At 42.1% G+C, this 14,518-nt stretch overlaps 1 protein-coding gene across 1 annotated transcript; it reads left to right on the forward strand.

Annotated features, from left to right (window-relative positions):
* Nucleotides 1–1,139: 1,139 nt before the first annotated feature.
* On the forward strand, nucleotides 1,140–14,330 carry plcxd3 (phosphatidylinositol-specific phospholipase C, X domain containing 3; the record flags this gene model as incomplete). Its single annotated transcript, XM_079160491.1, has 6 exons — nucleotides 1,140–1,242; nucleotides 9,907–10,163; nucleotides 10,405–10,578; nucleotides 12,281–12,456; nucleotides 13,070–13,171; nucleotides 14,177–14,330. The coding sequence occupies 6 exons, from the start codon at nucleotides 1,140–1,142 to the stop codon at nucleotides 14,328–14,330; spliced, it is 966 nt and encodes a 321-aa protein (XP_079016617.1).
* Between the last annotated feature and the right edge of the window lie 188 nt (nucleotides 14,331–14,518).

A 14,518-nucleotide genomic window follows, 5' to 3' on the forward strand; every position in this document is an offset into this window, starting at 1 on the left:
ACAGTCTATGCATGTTAGGGATTCCTGATTATGCAGGTTTGTATGTCCACAGTGGTTTTATAAAATCAACCCTTCCTCCTATGTCACCTCACCTCAGACATGAATGCAGAAACACAACCATGTGGGAAAACAATGCTTGGAAGGGCTGTAGAGGGACACCGGTTCGAAATGGCTCCCATGGGTATAAATGATACAAAAGAATCCGCAGTTGTTGGTAGATTCTCCAACTTTATACTATTGTGACCCAGTTTGTTGAATGACTCACGATAAGTTGGCCAGCCAGCTGATTGCCACCACAGTGAATGTCAGTTAGTCATTATCACTGCCATATTAATTGCAGTGATAATGAATCCCTGCCATATGGCTCTCTTGTCAGCCAAGTGCATGACCTTAGACGCACTTCTAGATCAATATGGAATTCGCTTTCAATCCCAGTAGCTATTTAGCGCTAACATTAATTTCAGCCGGTACTTTACATATATATTTTTTTGTAGAGAAGTAATGAGATAATGGACATCTCTAATAATGTCATAGGCCTACTGAGGATACCTGAACAAATACCACTGCTCCCTAACAAGTAGGCTTGATCAGATTAAAATATTTCGTGTGTGTTTGAAATGCTCAAAATCTATTCAAGTGCACAACTTAATTGTTTAAGTTTAATTTGCATGTTTAACATGCAGCCACCGGTTGATGTTCTGCCGCCATGCGATGAAACACGTATAAGAAAATGCGTGGATTTTGGTCTAGTATCGTTTAGAGAAAATAACACTGAAAACTGGAATTATTAATGGTAGGCTGCTGCATGTTCTTGTCGTATTTTGTGACTGAAAAACTGAAACGTGTAACAGTGTTATTGCTGCGTACAAGCTGTTGCCATATTTGGATCGATCCAACAAACCCCATTTTCGTAATTGTGGCATCCGCGAATGCGTACTGCTCAAGGGTGTGTGGACTGGCTCTCTGTCGCGCTGGTGTGTGCGCGTGTGTGTATGTGTGTAACAGACAGTGAGAAAGAGAGAGCGGCAGGGAGAGAGAGTGAGAGAGAGAGAGAGAGAGAGAGAGAGAGAGAGAGAGAGAGCGCACTCCAGGTTGGCGCAGGCACCGGACCGGGAGAACACGTTGTGCACGGCGGCAGCATGGCTTCGTCTCACGGGAGAAGCGACATGCGCTTTGCAGACTGGATGGCAAGTTTACCGCAGAGCATGCACACTATTCCGCTCACCAACCTGGCTATTCCCGGTAGGTGTCTCTTTTACGTTGCCTCAGTGTAATAAGGTGAGGGAGTGTGTCCATGTCTTTCTGTCCGCGCGCATTACGTGTAGCTGTCGTAGTAAATGAGGAATATATAAATAGGCTGTGAGTTTCAACATTTACAATATTGTATTGGTTTGCAAACTTTGATGTTTTTCTTGGCACCCCGTGCAACCCTTACAACCTAAATATGGCTTTGGTTTCATTTTACCTCATTAGAATAAAGGGTGAAACCTGTTGCGCAACGTGAGAAGCGCATGTATTTTGAACAGTTCAGCATCCTCTTGTGATGGTCTGCTTGTCCTTCTAATATTCCGAGGAGAAGATATGAGGTATTGAAAAAAAAAAGTAAGACTAAGAGCCGCTCTAAAGATTAAGAATATACATAAACCATGAGCTCTGTATTATGTGGGACTTTTGGCGTTTGTACTGGGGTGGTGGCCACAGAGGAGGAGTGAGTGGGATGGGTTTAGTCTGTGCGCACAGTACATCACAGCGCTTCTCATAGAAAATGAGTTGTTAGACCTTCAGCCAATCGGTGTGCAGGTCGCCTTAAACTCCATTCAAATTGGAAATGCTGGTTGTAAAGCCCACCACTGATCTGAGTGATGGAATGGCCTATTAGCAGCCATCTAATTCCATATCCGCTGCCTAGTGATTATCACACCTCCACACAAAGCTCTCTCATTCTTCATTTTCTTGCATATCTAATCCTCCGTGCTGCCCGCTCTCTTTTTTCCCTCCTCTCCATCTCTTTCTCTCTTGCTGTTAGTACCTGGTGTGTTTACTGATGGCATGTGCAATGATGGCTTTTCAGGTGCAGATGGCTTGGACCTCGAGTCCAATGAGGCGTGGTATATTACCAGCACTGTCCTCTGCTCTAACACGTGCAGTCCATTATATGTAATCAAATACTCACTGATAGACAGGAGCAGCATGACGTGTATTACCTCATGCTTGTGATTTTGCCAAATCACGTGACATGTGCTGTATTACGCCACAGTCCACCATGCCAAGCCAGCATGGGAACATGCTCTGTCCCATTTAATTAGGTATCATTACTTCTTATTGGCCCTGCGGCCAGCAGCTCAGCTGCTCTCTGTCTATCCTCCATTTGGATGCTGATTCTGTTAACATCCGCAGATTCTTTGCACTTTCTTGTGCTTGTGTGCACTAGTTTGGTGTAAGGTTTGTCGAGAAAAAAAAATCCACATGATTTAATGAGTTTATTTAACAAGAACGATGTATTCTTATTGCAGTATATATTTGATTTCCTTCAAAAGTCTCTCATATTGCATCCCTTTATCTCATTTTGGAAGGCAGCATTTACAAGCCTTTGTTCAAGCTCAAATAAAACTGCGACAGACAAGAAACAAATGAGACAACTGCTTTATTTCCTCTACAAGTTTCACTCTTCCTTTGAGTTGAAATGATATTACATTCATCATGTTAGATTCCTGACATACAATCCTTGGCATCCGCCCACTGTTGCCTGTAATTCAGTGATGCTATTTATTTGACAGGAAAAAAATAGAGTTCACCAGCCTCAATGATACAGGCCAAAGTATTTTGGCAATTTGGAGCACTCATGTGGGGGTGATGTTATGGCACGGTGCTCTGCTGTTGCCAAAAAGCTAAGCTGTCCCCACTGTGTCTGCGTTGCCAGCATTGCACTGCTGTACTCATTAGTATACAATCTGTATGATTCGTGATGATTTTATCAGAACATTTTGCGGTGACAGAGAAGATGGAATCTGATTTTAATGCCATCTATTTTCCATATTTAGAGTAATTGGATAACTAATGCAGACAAAGGACCTGTGTATGATGATGATAAAATCATCACGAATCATACAGATATTATTTCTGTCCTCTTGCTGTTACGTTTGACTGAGATCTACCTGGCCAATCTCTAGTGAAAACAGTTCAAAAGTCACATTATACAGTACAATATATACTAATTCATGCTGATCATGGATGGTCACTTCTGCCGTGAACTGCCTTTGTCAGGATGATTAAATGGTGACTCAGTTTGTTTGTTTGTTTAATTATTTGTGTAAGGAATGCACTAATGGTGAAGTGCCAACTAATCTAAGCAAGGATTCCTAACATACCAGTACCAACAAGCAATTCAATATTTCGTCAAGTGGAGACATTTTATGTACAGACCCTAAAGAGAACAAATGCTCACCAAAAGCGCGTATGTTTAGATTAGTTTAGATTGGATTGGAAATATTGGTCAAAAGACTTAAGGGGTCTGGAAGTGGAGATTTACTGTACACTGGTGTCCAATTATGCAGTGCTTTAAAAAACAATAAAAGGATTAATTTAATTGGAAGACTGTCAACGGAGGCCAGAACAGGGGGAGGGATGGTCTCTCTTCTTGAGTATAGCCTCGCTGTTGCATGCTGAACAAGCTGCAGGCGAGACAAGGCCAACTGACTGACTCCCACACAAAGAGTTACTGTAATCAATAAGTGAAGAGATAAAAGCATGTTTCCGAGTCCCTAAAGAAGAGAGAAACTGGTTTAATTTCTCAGCAGTTCTTAGGTGAAATACACCCTTCCACTCAGGACACAGTTGGAATTTAAAGGGTCATAAAAAGATGGACAGCAGGTTTCATGAAGCTGCATATTCTCATTGTAACCCGGATATGAAGTAAATATTTATTTAATTAAGTTCTTTAAATAGATCCTATGGGACGAAAACGGGCACTATTATGGAACCTTGTGGTTCACCGCAGAGACAGGTGCAGAGGAAGATGAAATGTGAACAATAAATCCTGTCCTCAGCTGATCAAAGCCTGATCCCGAGTGCCAACATGATTCCCACATATTGCAAAATTGATTGTCCTTTTCTCTTTGATTGTCATCGTCCCACTGAATTAAAATCGCAGTCCAAAGTCCAAAGACACCAAAGACACCAATAAATCATTTGTCACCCTGAGGAAAGCTGACTCAGTGCTCTTGTGAAGGATGACTGAAATGTGTCCAGAAAAGGAGAAGAGCTGTGAAAAGACAGCTTTTGTCAGAATCAGATACAAAATATTCTTTTTTTAAACAAAAGCTTTTTGAATACAGTCAGATTTTCATTTTCTTTGTTGTTGATACGAGGGCAGCATTGAACATAACCTTTTGACCATGTGAGTTGTTTATTTTGCTGTAACTCATGACACCACCCAGCAGCCAGGTGCATTGTGGTTCGATCATTTATTATTTAACAATAATACATATTTTCATGAGCATATTCTTGCTGGTCCAAATCACCTTGTTTGTGAGGTAAGAACATGGCTTCTTTCAGACATGACTCGTGTCTCTGTGCTTGGTCCCATATGCCACTTTTGCCTCACACTGTGCCAAACTATCGAGTCTACAAGTCAGATGACCTGCGCCAGCTCTACTCTGTTGCTAATTGGGGAAAAGGCGAGGGGATGAGCAGGAAGGAGCGGTCGCAGATTAAAGATGGAGGTCATTGAAGGAGAAAAGGAGGGAAAGATGCAGGGAGTAGTTATCATTTTCCGTACCCCCAAGCTGATCAGCGGGAGACATGATGGGCTGTTTTTCTGCGGCTATTGTTAGATCTGCATGGTGAGTGCTGCAGACTGAGGTGGTCAGTAGAGGTGTGCTGCCAGAGATAGTGTGAATCTGTTTCTCAGTGGTTCTCTCACCATGAAACAAGCTTTACTGCAGGGAACGGCTGTTTTGCTACCATAGTAATTAAACTGGATCTTCAGTATACCGTATCTGTGTCCGACAGGTGTGCACAAGGACTAAATGTACATTTAAAGTTATATGTTGCTTGTGTTAATCAACTAAGCTTTGGTTATTTTTAAGCAACCAAAGTGTTTAAATTTACTCTCTAAGTGATTTATGTCAACAAATAATCCACATCTTTTCTTTCTGGCTTTTTAAAACGCCATCAATCGATTTTTGGCCACTAAGGGGCAGAATAACTCCAAAACAGGCCGATATACATGCCACGCAGTGACATGTTTTTCTCCTTATAAATGACTTATTTCACCCCCTTTATAGACACATAATGATTAGTTTCAATGTTAATATAAACAATATTGATCAATGCAGCTGTAACACTATTTGTTGAACTGGCCTAACATTTTACACATGCTTGGCGATCAAACACGTTTGGAAAAGGGACACATTTGATTTAAATCTTATTTAAATCTTGTATTATGATGAACGAAATTGTCACGGTATACTACTGTGATGATTTGGCCAAGATATACTGAGCATGCATGAGCACATTAATTGTTTGTTTGTTGTTTTTACATTTTTTTTGTGTCAATATATACAGTGACTCGTAAAAAATGTAGTATCTAATTCAAAATTAGACAGTAGTTACCCAAAATGTATTAATTCGCTGTCAGGTAAAATGACATTTTTTACACGTTTGACTTTATTCAAAGCAAACAAACTACTGGACAGAAGAAATGACTTTACCTCAAAGCTACTAAAAAGCCCTCAGGGTCATATTTACACGAGAGGGCTCATGGGAGCCATACCACCCCTCTCCAATGGCTGACTGTAGCAGCTTATGGTTTTACCATAAGTAAGAAATGAATAGCATACCTTTGGCCAGAGGGAAAGGGTGAAGGCAATTGGATTGAGTTAAGATGGCCTCCAAGGCAATAAAAACAAATCCATTACAGAAAAGGCATCTTCAGTCAGTCTTGCCGGCTCCCTTGGGGCAGAGGGAAAGGCCGGCCCAGACTAGCTGTAAATCTGTCCGTCAGTCCCAAGACCATTATGCTGCCACTTAAGCCCCTGAACAAGGAAGATGAATGGTATCATATGCCAGGATTAACACTGGCAGTGCAGTGAGATGCAGTCGGCTTAAAGTCCAATTGGAAAACAGAGGATGTAAGATTCAAAACAAACAAAGCAGGAGAAAATAGTTCAGGAGAAAGAAAGAGAGAGAGAGAGAGAGAAAAACAATTGTCCTAGAGAAATGAAGCAAATGGGTGGTAAGTCACAAACCACCCAAATCTCCGTTTACCTCAACTGTAGATTGACCAAAGTCATTGTGTCTGACCAGGTGCACATTCATGTCTTTTTATAACTGACAGCAAAGTATTTTTCCAATGTTACAAGCCGCTCGAGGAAATCTTTTTGACAGGATATCTAAGAAACGGGCAGAAATGATTAGGTATGGATTCTCCACAGGCTGCTTTTGCCTCACCACAGCCGTTAATTGAGTTTTCTAGCAGAACATTCATCCTGATTCTAAAAGTCAAAACATTCAGCAACATCGGAAATGCATGGGCTTTGTGCGCACCGCCAGTCGAAAGAAGATGGAAGAGAGTAACAAGGTGGGAAACAAAGTGAGACTAGTGCCAATTGAACAGGAGTTTGAAGAACATGGGGCTGCAGGGAGCAACATTTCCATGACTATATATAGAAAGATCCATGAGAGGATGGGAAGTTTCATTTAGCTCACCTCCACCCTGTTACTTCACACTAAAACGTTTTTATATACGTTACGTTGCTCTATAGAGTCCACGGTGAGTAGAAATGATTTGTTTCGAAAAAGGGCATAAACCACCCGTGCTCCTCACTGCTCTCATTCAGTCAGAATTACTCAGTTAACGCAGGTCAATTCTCTAAGGTAACAGTCATCATCATCATCATCATCATCATCGTCATCATCATCATCGTCGTCATCATCATCGTCATCAAGTGAATCATTACCTCTGCTTGTTTCAGCCTTTATCTGTTTGCACTCTGGCACATCGTCTCTCTTTTCCACGTTCTTGTCATCTTATTCACCCCAGTGACGAAATGATGTTGCAAAGTTCACATTTAAAGCTGACGTCCACTAGCACTATTCAAGGATTTAGTTATTTACAGTGCATTTTGGGTGTTTGTCCATGCACACGCCTTCCTGACTATCTACTGGCGTAGTATAAAGAGCGAAATAGTTCACACGGTGCCAGTGGGAGGCGAGTTGGATCGGTCAAACGAAGAGGACTTACGTCCAGGAGACAGCTGTTTGTGTTTTGTGCGGAAAAGAACCGTACAGTTAACTTTGACATTTTGTCACAGCAGTCGTTAGTCCTGTGAGACGTTAGTGTGGTTATTCATGGTTATTTAATGTAACTCAGGTGAGTCGCTAGTCACATTATCGTCACACTCTTTTCCTAAATCTAACTAAGTGGTTTTGTTTCCTTAAATCTAACTTTCTGTGGAGACGGAAGTTTATTTTGAAAAGACACTGTACAAGTGGAAACTGACATGTCCAAAACCGACGCTGGAGGGGGACATAGCGTCATAGTTTGAAACTTAGGACCACTGACCACGCGTCAGTATTTGACGAGTTAGGAGTAATAATATTGGATCTTCACATCTATCATCTATCGAACTGCATGAGTAAACAGTTTGGATATTGTTTTCAGTAAGCGGGTCATTCCAAATGATGGACTATGGCCCTTTAAATCAATGTGAACCAAAGCATAATCCCTATGCAAGCCTTTACCACCAAATTAGTTGTTTTTTGATACAGATGGAAAAGTTTGTTCACTGCAGGTTGAGGCCACAAGGGAAGTAGTAATTTGGATTTCCTTCAGTAAGCTCTGTGGTAGCAGAGATTACTGGCTTGTCTAATGTTCTGCCAGTTAAACATATTAACAAATGTGATTATTAGTTCCAGTAGTCAATACTAAAAGGGAAATGACTCATGTCTGAAGCACAATGTTGTTAGATGTAAAGAATTGTATGAAGATGACGGTGCGATGTCTGCACAGTTAATTTCAAAAGTGTTTCCTTAGACTAAACTAGACTAGACTAAATGAATGTGTTGCCCTTGAGACATGGCCCCAGCATTAAAGTGGAGCAAATGTTTTTATAACGTAAACAACATAAAATCATGTTCACAGCTCAGATAGCAGTGTGATTGTGATAGAATGCAGCTTTGTCTGCCGATTCCTATAGATGTTCCGCACCTTTTGCACAATGTTCGGCCTTTCAGTCGCTGTTTTTCCTCTCTGCAGCATAATGTCTTTTTGTCATGCATGCTATTAGTAACGCACAAAGTTGTGATTGTGATTATTTCGCACCATGTTTTGGCATTTTTAATCAATTAATGAAGAAAGAAATAACTAGATTAGTGGATAAATAATGATTATGGTGTTTTGTTACACAACAATATTCTTTCTTCTGCAGAAACAGCACAGCCAGCTGTTGTGACTGGTTAAGGTCATACTCTGTTACGTTGCGACCGTGGTGGTACGAATGAGCCTGTAGAGATGCTGGTTGCTGCCCTGCCCCCAGGATTCAGCTGTCTAACCTGCTTATGGTCATTCTCTGGGCCGACTGTGAAGACCTGGCACTGGAGTATAGCTGAAGGTCAACTCGGGCCCTGTGTCTGTGTGTTGGTGGAGGAGAGGAGGGTGAATGTTGGTTTGAGGGAGGGAACGTGATGAAGCTGATTGCAGTTATGAGAGCAGGAGGAAGATACCAGAATTACTGTCAGCCTAATTTGGATAACGTGAGCACAAACACACACACACACACACACACACACACACGTCTTACTCTCAAACAGGAATGGAAGGACACACGACCTTCAGACTTAGCTAGCTTAGCTAGAGCTCACCATGGATCGATGGTAAGGACATGCTTAAGTGTCACAGAGGAAAGCATCGATATATTGACAGATTTTTGTCCAATGTAACAGCCACTAGTGGGATGGGATTTAGTAGTTTTCTCTTGATACAGCTCCTAGAATTAAACGGTATTAATCTGTTCTGATAGTTTCTGTTTTATCTGCTGAGATTTTAAGATATCTTATCTCTGACATTTCCGCTGCTACTCCAACACAGTGGCGGTGAATGTAAATGTGTTTCTGAGCCTTGAAGCAATGAAAGATGACATTTGGAAAATGTAACAGCATGTATCTTTTCAGTTTCATCAGGACTACTTTCTGCAGAAGAAATAGATTTATGACTCTTTTGATATTTTACAGAGTGATAATGAGCACTATAGGTGGCGTGCCAGAAATGTAATGGTAGGTCAGCTTGTTCATAGCAGGTGCATCTCAGTGCAAGCAGTAGTTCAGCGACCTCGTCTGGTAGAAATCTATCCAAATCTTCTTGTACAGCTATGTGTCCTTGATATAGAGTGTGAAATAGCTGTGATCCACCTGAGAAATATGATGAGTTTGTAGTCTTCCTTTATCTTTCTTTGTCTCTGCAAGACATCTGATTTATTGAAAATACCGTGAACACGTCTGATTAGATAGATGTCTAGACTTTAAACTTGAATTCAAAAGTTACCACCAGGAATCTAGTCATGACCAACAGGAGTATACCAATCATGTTATATGAAAAGGAGGAAGGATCTTATTATCTACGAGAACCCGTGAAAGGTAGGAATGGGCCTTTCTGAGGGGTTTAGAAAATCTCCATGGCTCTGAAATTGCAAATTGAATCATCGAAGACTAGAATAGACCAGATTTTGAAGGCATGCAGAGTGACAGAGGCAGAGGATCGAAGACCGGCTTCAGGTTTAACCAAAAATACTGTTATTCACTGTCAGTCTTGTTGTCATGACATGTTGCCTTCCAGCTGTGTCCCGCCGCAGAAATAAGACCGACAGCAGTCAACACCTGCATGCGTCCTCATGTTTGTGTCTTCTCCAGGTTCCCATGATTCCTTCAGTTTCTACATTGACGAGGCGTCTCCAGTGGGACCCGAGCAGCCGGAGACGGTGCAGAACTTTGTTTCGGTTTTTGGCACGGTGGCCAAGAAACTAATGAGGAAGTGGTTAGCTACACAGACTATGAACTTCACCAGCCAGCTGGAGGCTGGGATCCGCTTCTTTGACCTGCGCATCTCCACCAAACCCCGCGACCCCGACAACGAGCTGTTCTTCGCCCACGGGCTCTTCAGTGCCACGGTCAGCACAGAGTTTTGCTGCTTTTTGATGTGATGAATATTTTTGCAATGCTTGTGGTTGCTAAGTGATGTTTTTACATCGCTGTTTGTGGCAGCATATTTATGTGAGAGTGCAGACTCACACGTGGTCCTTCAGAGATTTTAAGTACATCACAGTCTTTTATGTGCCTATATTTCATATAATTATGTCATGAAACAAATTATTTCTACATGTATTGTTAATTATTGTGCTTCTCTTTTAGGTCAGAGAAGGTCTAGAGCAGATCAGCAGTTTCCTGTCGTCTCATGCCAGAGAGGTTGTGTTCCTGGACTTCAACCACTTCTACGGCGTGCAGAACCTGCACCATGAGAAACTGGTGGCCATGTTAAAAGAGGTGTTTGGGGACAAGCTCTGCCCAGTCGTCTTCGCTCAGGAGGTACTGTAGAAGCTACAAGCCGGCCTCAAACGTTTATTTCAGATGCTTCTCTCAACTCAACTCTTGATTAAGAAAGAACACAAATCAGGCTCTCATTGTGTGTGTGTGTGTGTGTGTGTGTGTGTGTGTGTGTGTGTGGGTGTGTGTTCAAAGGGCTTTTGAAAAGTATTGTTTTCTCAGCGCAGCGTAACAGTGATTTCTATGTTTTGACCTCTTGAGATGCAGAATGATGGTTATCACATCCCTTATATGTGTTCACTGTTTTTCACACAGAGTATGGCCTTTCGCATAGAAGTCGAGTAGAAAAGTGCTCCCATGCTCAGATGGATTTGTCTCTCTGCCGCTTTTCTCAGTCCCTTTTTTTTCACCCTCCACCACTTGATCCACCTCCCTCCCCCCCCTCCCTCCCTCCCTCCCCCCACCCTGAGGTGACGGTGTATCTCTAGAACCTGGAAGAAGGAGTAGTAATCAATACCAAAGATCATAGTTTCATGTCAGGTGCTACAGCTGTGTGAGGATGGAGTGTATGAGGAAAAGGACAATAGTGACTTGCGGATTCTTGGAAAAGTAATGATTACAATACTAAGTCTTCTCAGTGCTGTAGGTGCATCTCAGGTGGTGTTTAGAGAAGACAAAATAAATGGTGTTCTTTCCTCTACAGGTATTATATTCACTCCTCGCTCCCCTTTCTTCCATTCCTTTGTCTTTGAGTAGATCTCTTCTATTATTTCCTTGTCACCCCTCTACCTCACAATAGAAATACACAGGGGATAATATACAGCTGGAGGCTCATTATCACATAATACGTATGAATGATGGGGAATCAAAAACTAAATAAATGAGCTATGTGGATCTTGGGATCAAGATGAAAAGGCCTATTCTTCAACTATAGCCACCTCCTTAGACACCATCCAACTTATTACCTGGCTTCTCCCTTTAATCAGCTGACAGGGGATATTCATTTTTGTTTTTTTGTTGCTAACTTAATTGATTTACCTACACTCGTCCAGCGAAAATATTTCAGCAGAGATTTAATCAAAAGATATGTTTCTCGTGTCCAATACGCTACACTGTGGCAGAACGTCAGCCACTATGTAAAAATATTGATGTTTCTGAAAAAATGTTGGCTACATATAGATCTGCACAAGAGTGCTATTCATTATTTACTAGGAATGGGATTTCTGGCAGGTAGTCTTCAGTCTTCCTGCACCTCTTGAATAGCCTGTAGTAGCTTTAAAATATCAATTTAATTTAAGTTTTTTTCTCGATAAGCAATAGACTATGATTAGACATAAAAGACAGATTCTCTTCTGAAATACCAATGTTAATTGTGTATTGGAATAGTGGAGGATATACGCAGGTATACAAAGTAGGTTTTTGGAGTATATCCACCTCTAATACTGTCAATTTACTGTATAATCAGCTATTAGCCCCCAAAAAACGGTGTCTATAGTCAATCAGAACTGAATATTGAACCAAAGCTGCTTAATAATCAGCTGTAGTGATGCATCATATCAGGCAATTATATCCATTTCTTTATAAAGCTTACGAGACAAACTGCCAGGTCCATCGCAGCTACTTGTTTAAAATGTTTTCTGTCACTCAGCACAGAAGGGGCTCTTTTGTATTTACTATTCAACACCCATCACCTTTTTTCTTTTCTTTTGTCACCTATAACCTGAGCACATGCCTCCATCTCCAGGTGTCTCTGCAGTATGTGTGGGAGAAGGAGTACCAGGTGCTTGTCTTCTACCACCACCCCAATGCCCTGGAAGTGCCCTTCCTGTGGCCAGGGCAGATGATGCCCTCTCCCTGGGCCAACACTACCGACCCAGAGAAGCTTGTTCAGTTTCTCCAGGCGTCTGTCACTGACCGCAGGTCAGCCTCTACTTTTATTTAATTTAATGCGAGGTTAAATGGGACTTTGTCATGTCACCTGTGCAGGTGATCTAACCATGATGGTCAATCAGCCATCACCTTGATTTATTGTCATATGCTCATCCTTTGCTCATAGTTCAGGAAATAATGACTTACAGTTGAATTTGCTGTAGTTAGTTAAATGTAGCCAACTAAGAGGATGGGAACTAGGATGAAAGTTATTATAATCCCTGGCTATGTGACACACCAATGGCTAAGTTATAAACTAGACTAGGCCTAAACCTAGTATGGCCCCGCTTTTCTGCAGTCGTGCCAAAATTCAGTTAAAACCACATTTCTCCCCTTTAAAACACATGAATACATTCATGTAAAGGAAACTGCTAATAGGAAGCAATCTTCAAAATCTGACATAAATTTGCATGTGAAATAGTTGTGTTGTTTTTTTTCCTGACAGAATAAGTCCCCCCCCCCCCCCCCCCCCCCCCCCCGGTGTGGAACATTGATGTATTCGTTTAGCAACTCTCTGCAGCAGATGTCATAAGGTGCTTTACATAAACTGATAAAAGAAAAACACAGAAAAATAACGTATGAATACGTGATGTGACTCCTGCAGGAGGAAGGGGACCTTCTTTGTCTCCCAGGTGGTTCTGACACCAAAGGCCAGCACTGTGATGAAGGGCATGGCTAGCGGACTGAGAGAGACAATCACAGAAAGGTGTGTACGACTGTTCATGTATAAAAAAAAATAAGAAAAATGTTTTATGATCATGTTCAGTATGACACTAAAATTGGATGAGATGCGGGGTTAGCACGGCAAACAGTATTATTCAACGTATGCACAGGCACTGTGGAACCAAACTTATAGCAACACCTTTTGCCCCAGAGGCCACAGAAATGTGGGCACAGAAATGTGCACACATATATACTCGCATAAACAGTCATATGTGAGTCATTGTAGCATTTTACAACTAGATCCAGAGGCATGTTGTTTTTTCGTCGGTATCCCTGGGCCTAGGTGTTTGACACCAACCTCAAGTTTTTTAAACAGCTGACACAAACCCAAGGCGATGCTTCTCATCCTTCTCCTCCCTCTTTCCATATCTCCCCTGCTCAATTCTGGTTCAGGATTTTCTTTTCAAGATTTACCCCCAGTTTTGTCTGTATATAACTCCCTCTTAGTGTCACCAGTTTGTTAAAAGCCTCAACAGCAAAAAACATCAATTTTCCTGGCATGAATTATTCATTTGACAACTCCGCTATCAGCCATTCTCACCAGGCGTTTGGTTACTTTGATGTAGGCATCCTTCAGAATTCCATCCCTTCGTTTTGCCACACAGGGTGCCAGCGTAGAACTCGACAGAACAGGGAAGCGAGCATGAGGAGGAGACAACTCTGAGAATTTTGCCAAGTAGAAACCTGGGCGAGGCATCTGCAGGAGTAGCACCCTTCCCCTGCTGCACGGCTCACATGAACATGTCCAGCAAGTGTTCAGAGTGTCGTCCTCACAGCTGGTGTCTGGCTTGCAGACATTTCATGCTGCGTCACAGAGATCTTTTATCACAGCGTGTCTCTCTCTCTGTGTTAAACCAGCCAACCATGAATCATCCCTTCCTCTATCCCTCTAGATATTTTGTGACTTTGTATCCCCGTCTTCCTCATTCCCCTAACATGTCTCTGTGTCTCTGTATGTGTGTACATGTTTCCGTGCGTCTTCTCCCAGGGCCTTACCGGGCATGATGCAGTGGATCAGATCGCAGAGACCCGGGGAGAGCGGCATCAACATTATCACAGCTGACTTTGTGGAGCTCGGAGAGTTCATCAGCGCCGTCATCACCCTCAACTATCACCTAGACGATGAAGATGATGCCACCTGAGAGCCCACAGGGGGCGGCGGGGAGCACGGTCACTACCACTAGCACTGGGGGCTTTGTTCTGTGCTCTCACTCTTTTCTCTTTGGCATTTATTTCAGGAGAGCTGCACTGCTCCGTTCACTTTATTTAGGGCTATAGTGAATTGACAGCTCATATGGCAAAAGGGTGTTGAGGTAGGAGAAGTTGGGAT

The sequence above is a fragment of the Pholis gunnellus genome, assembly GCF_910591455.1.
Source record: "Pholis gunnellus genome assembly, chromosome: 6".
NCBI classification, from domain to species: domain Eukaryota; kingdom Metazoa; phylum Chordata; class Actinopteri; order Perciformes; family Pholidae; genus Pholis; species Pholis gunnellus.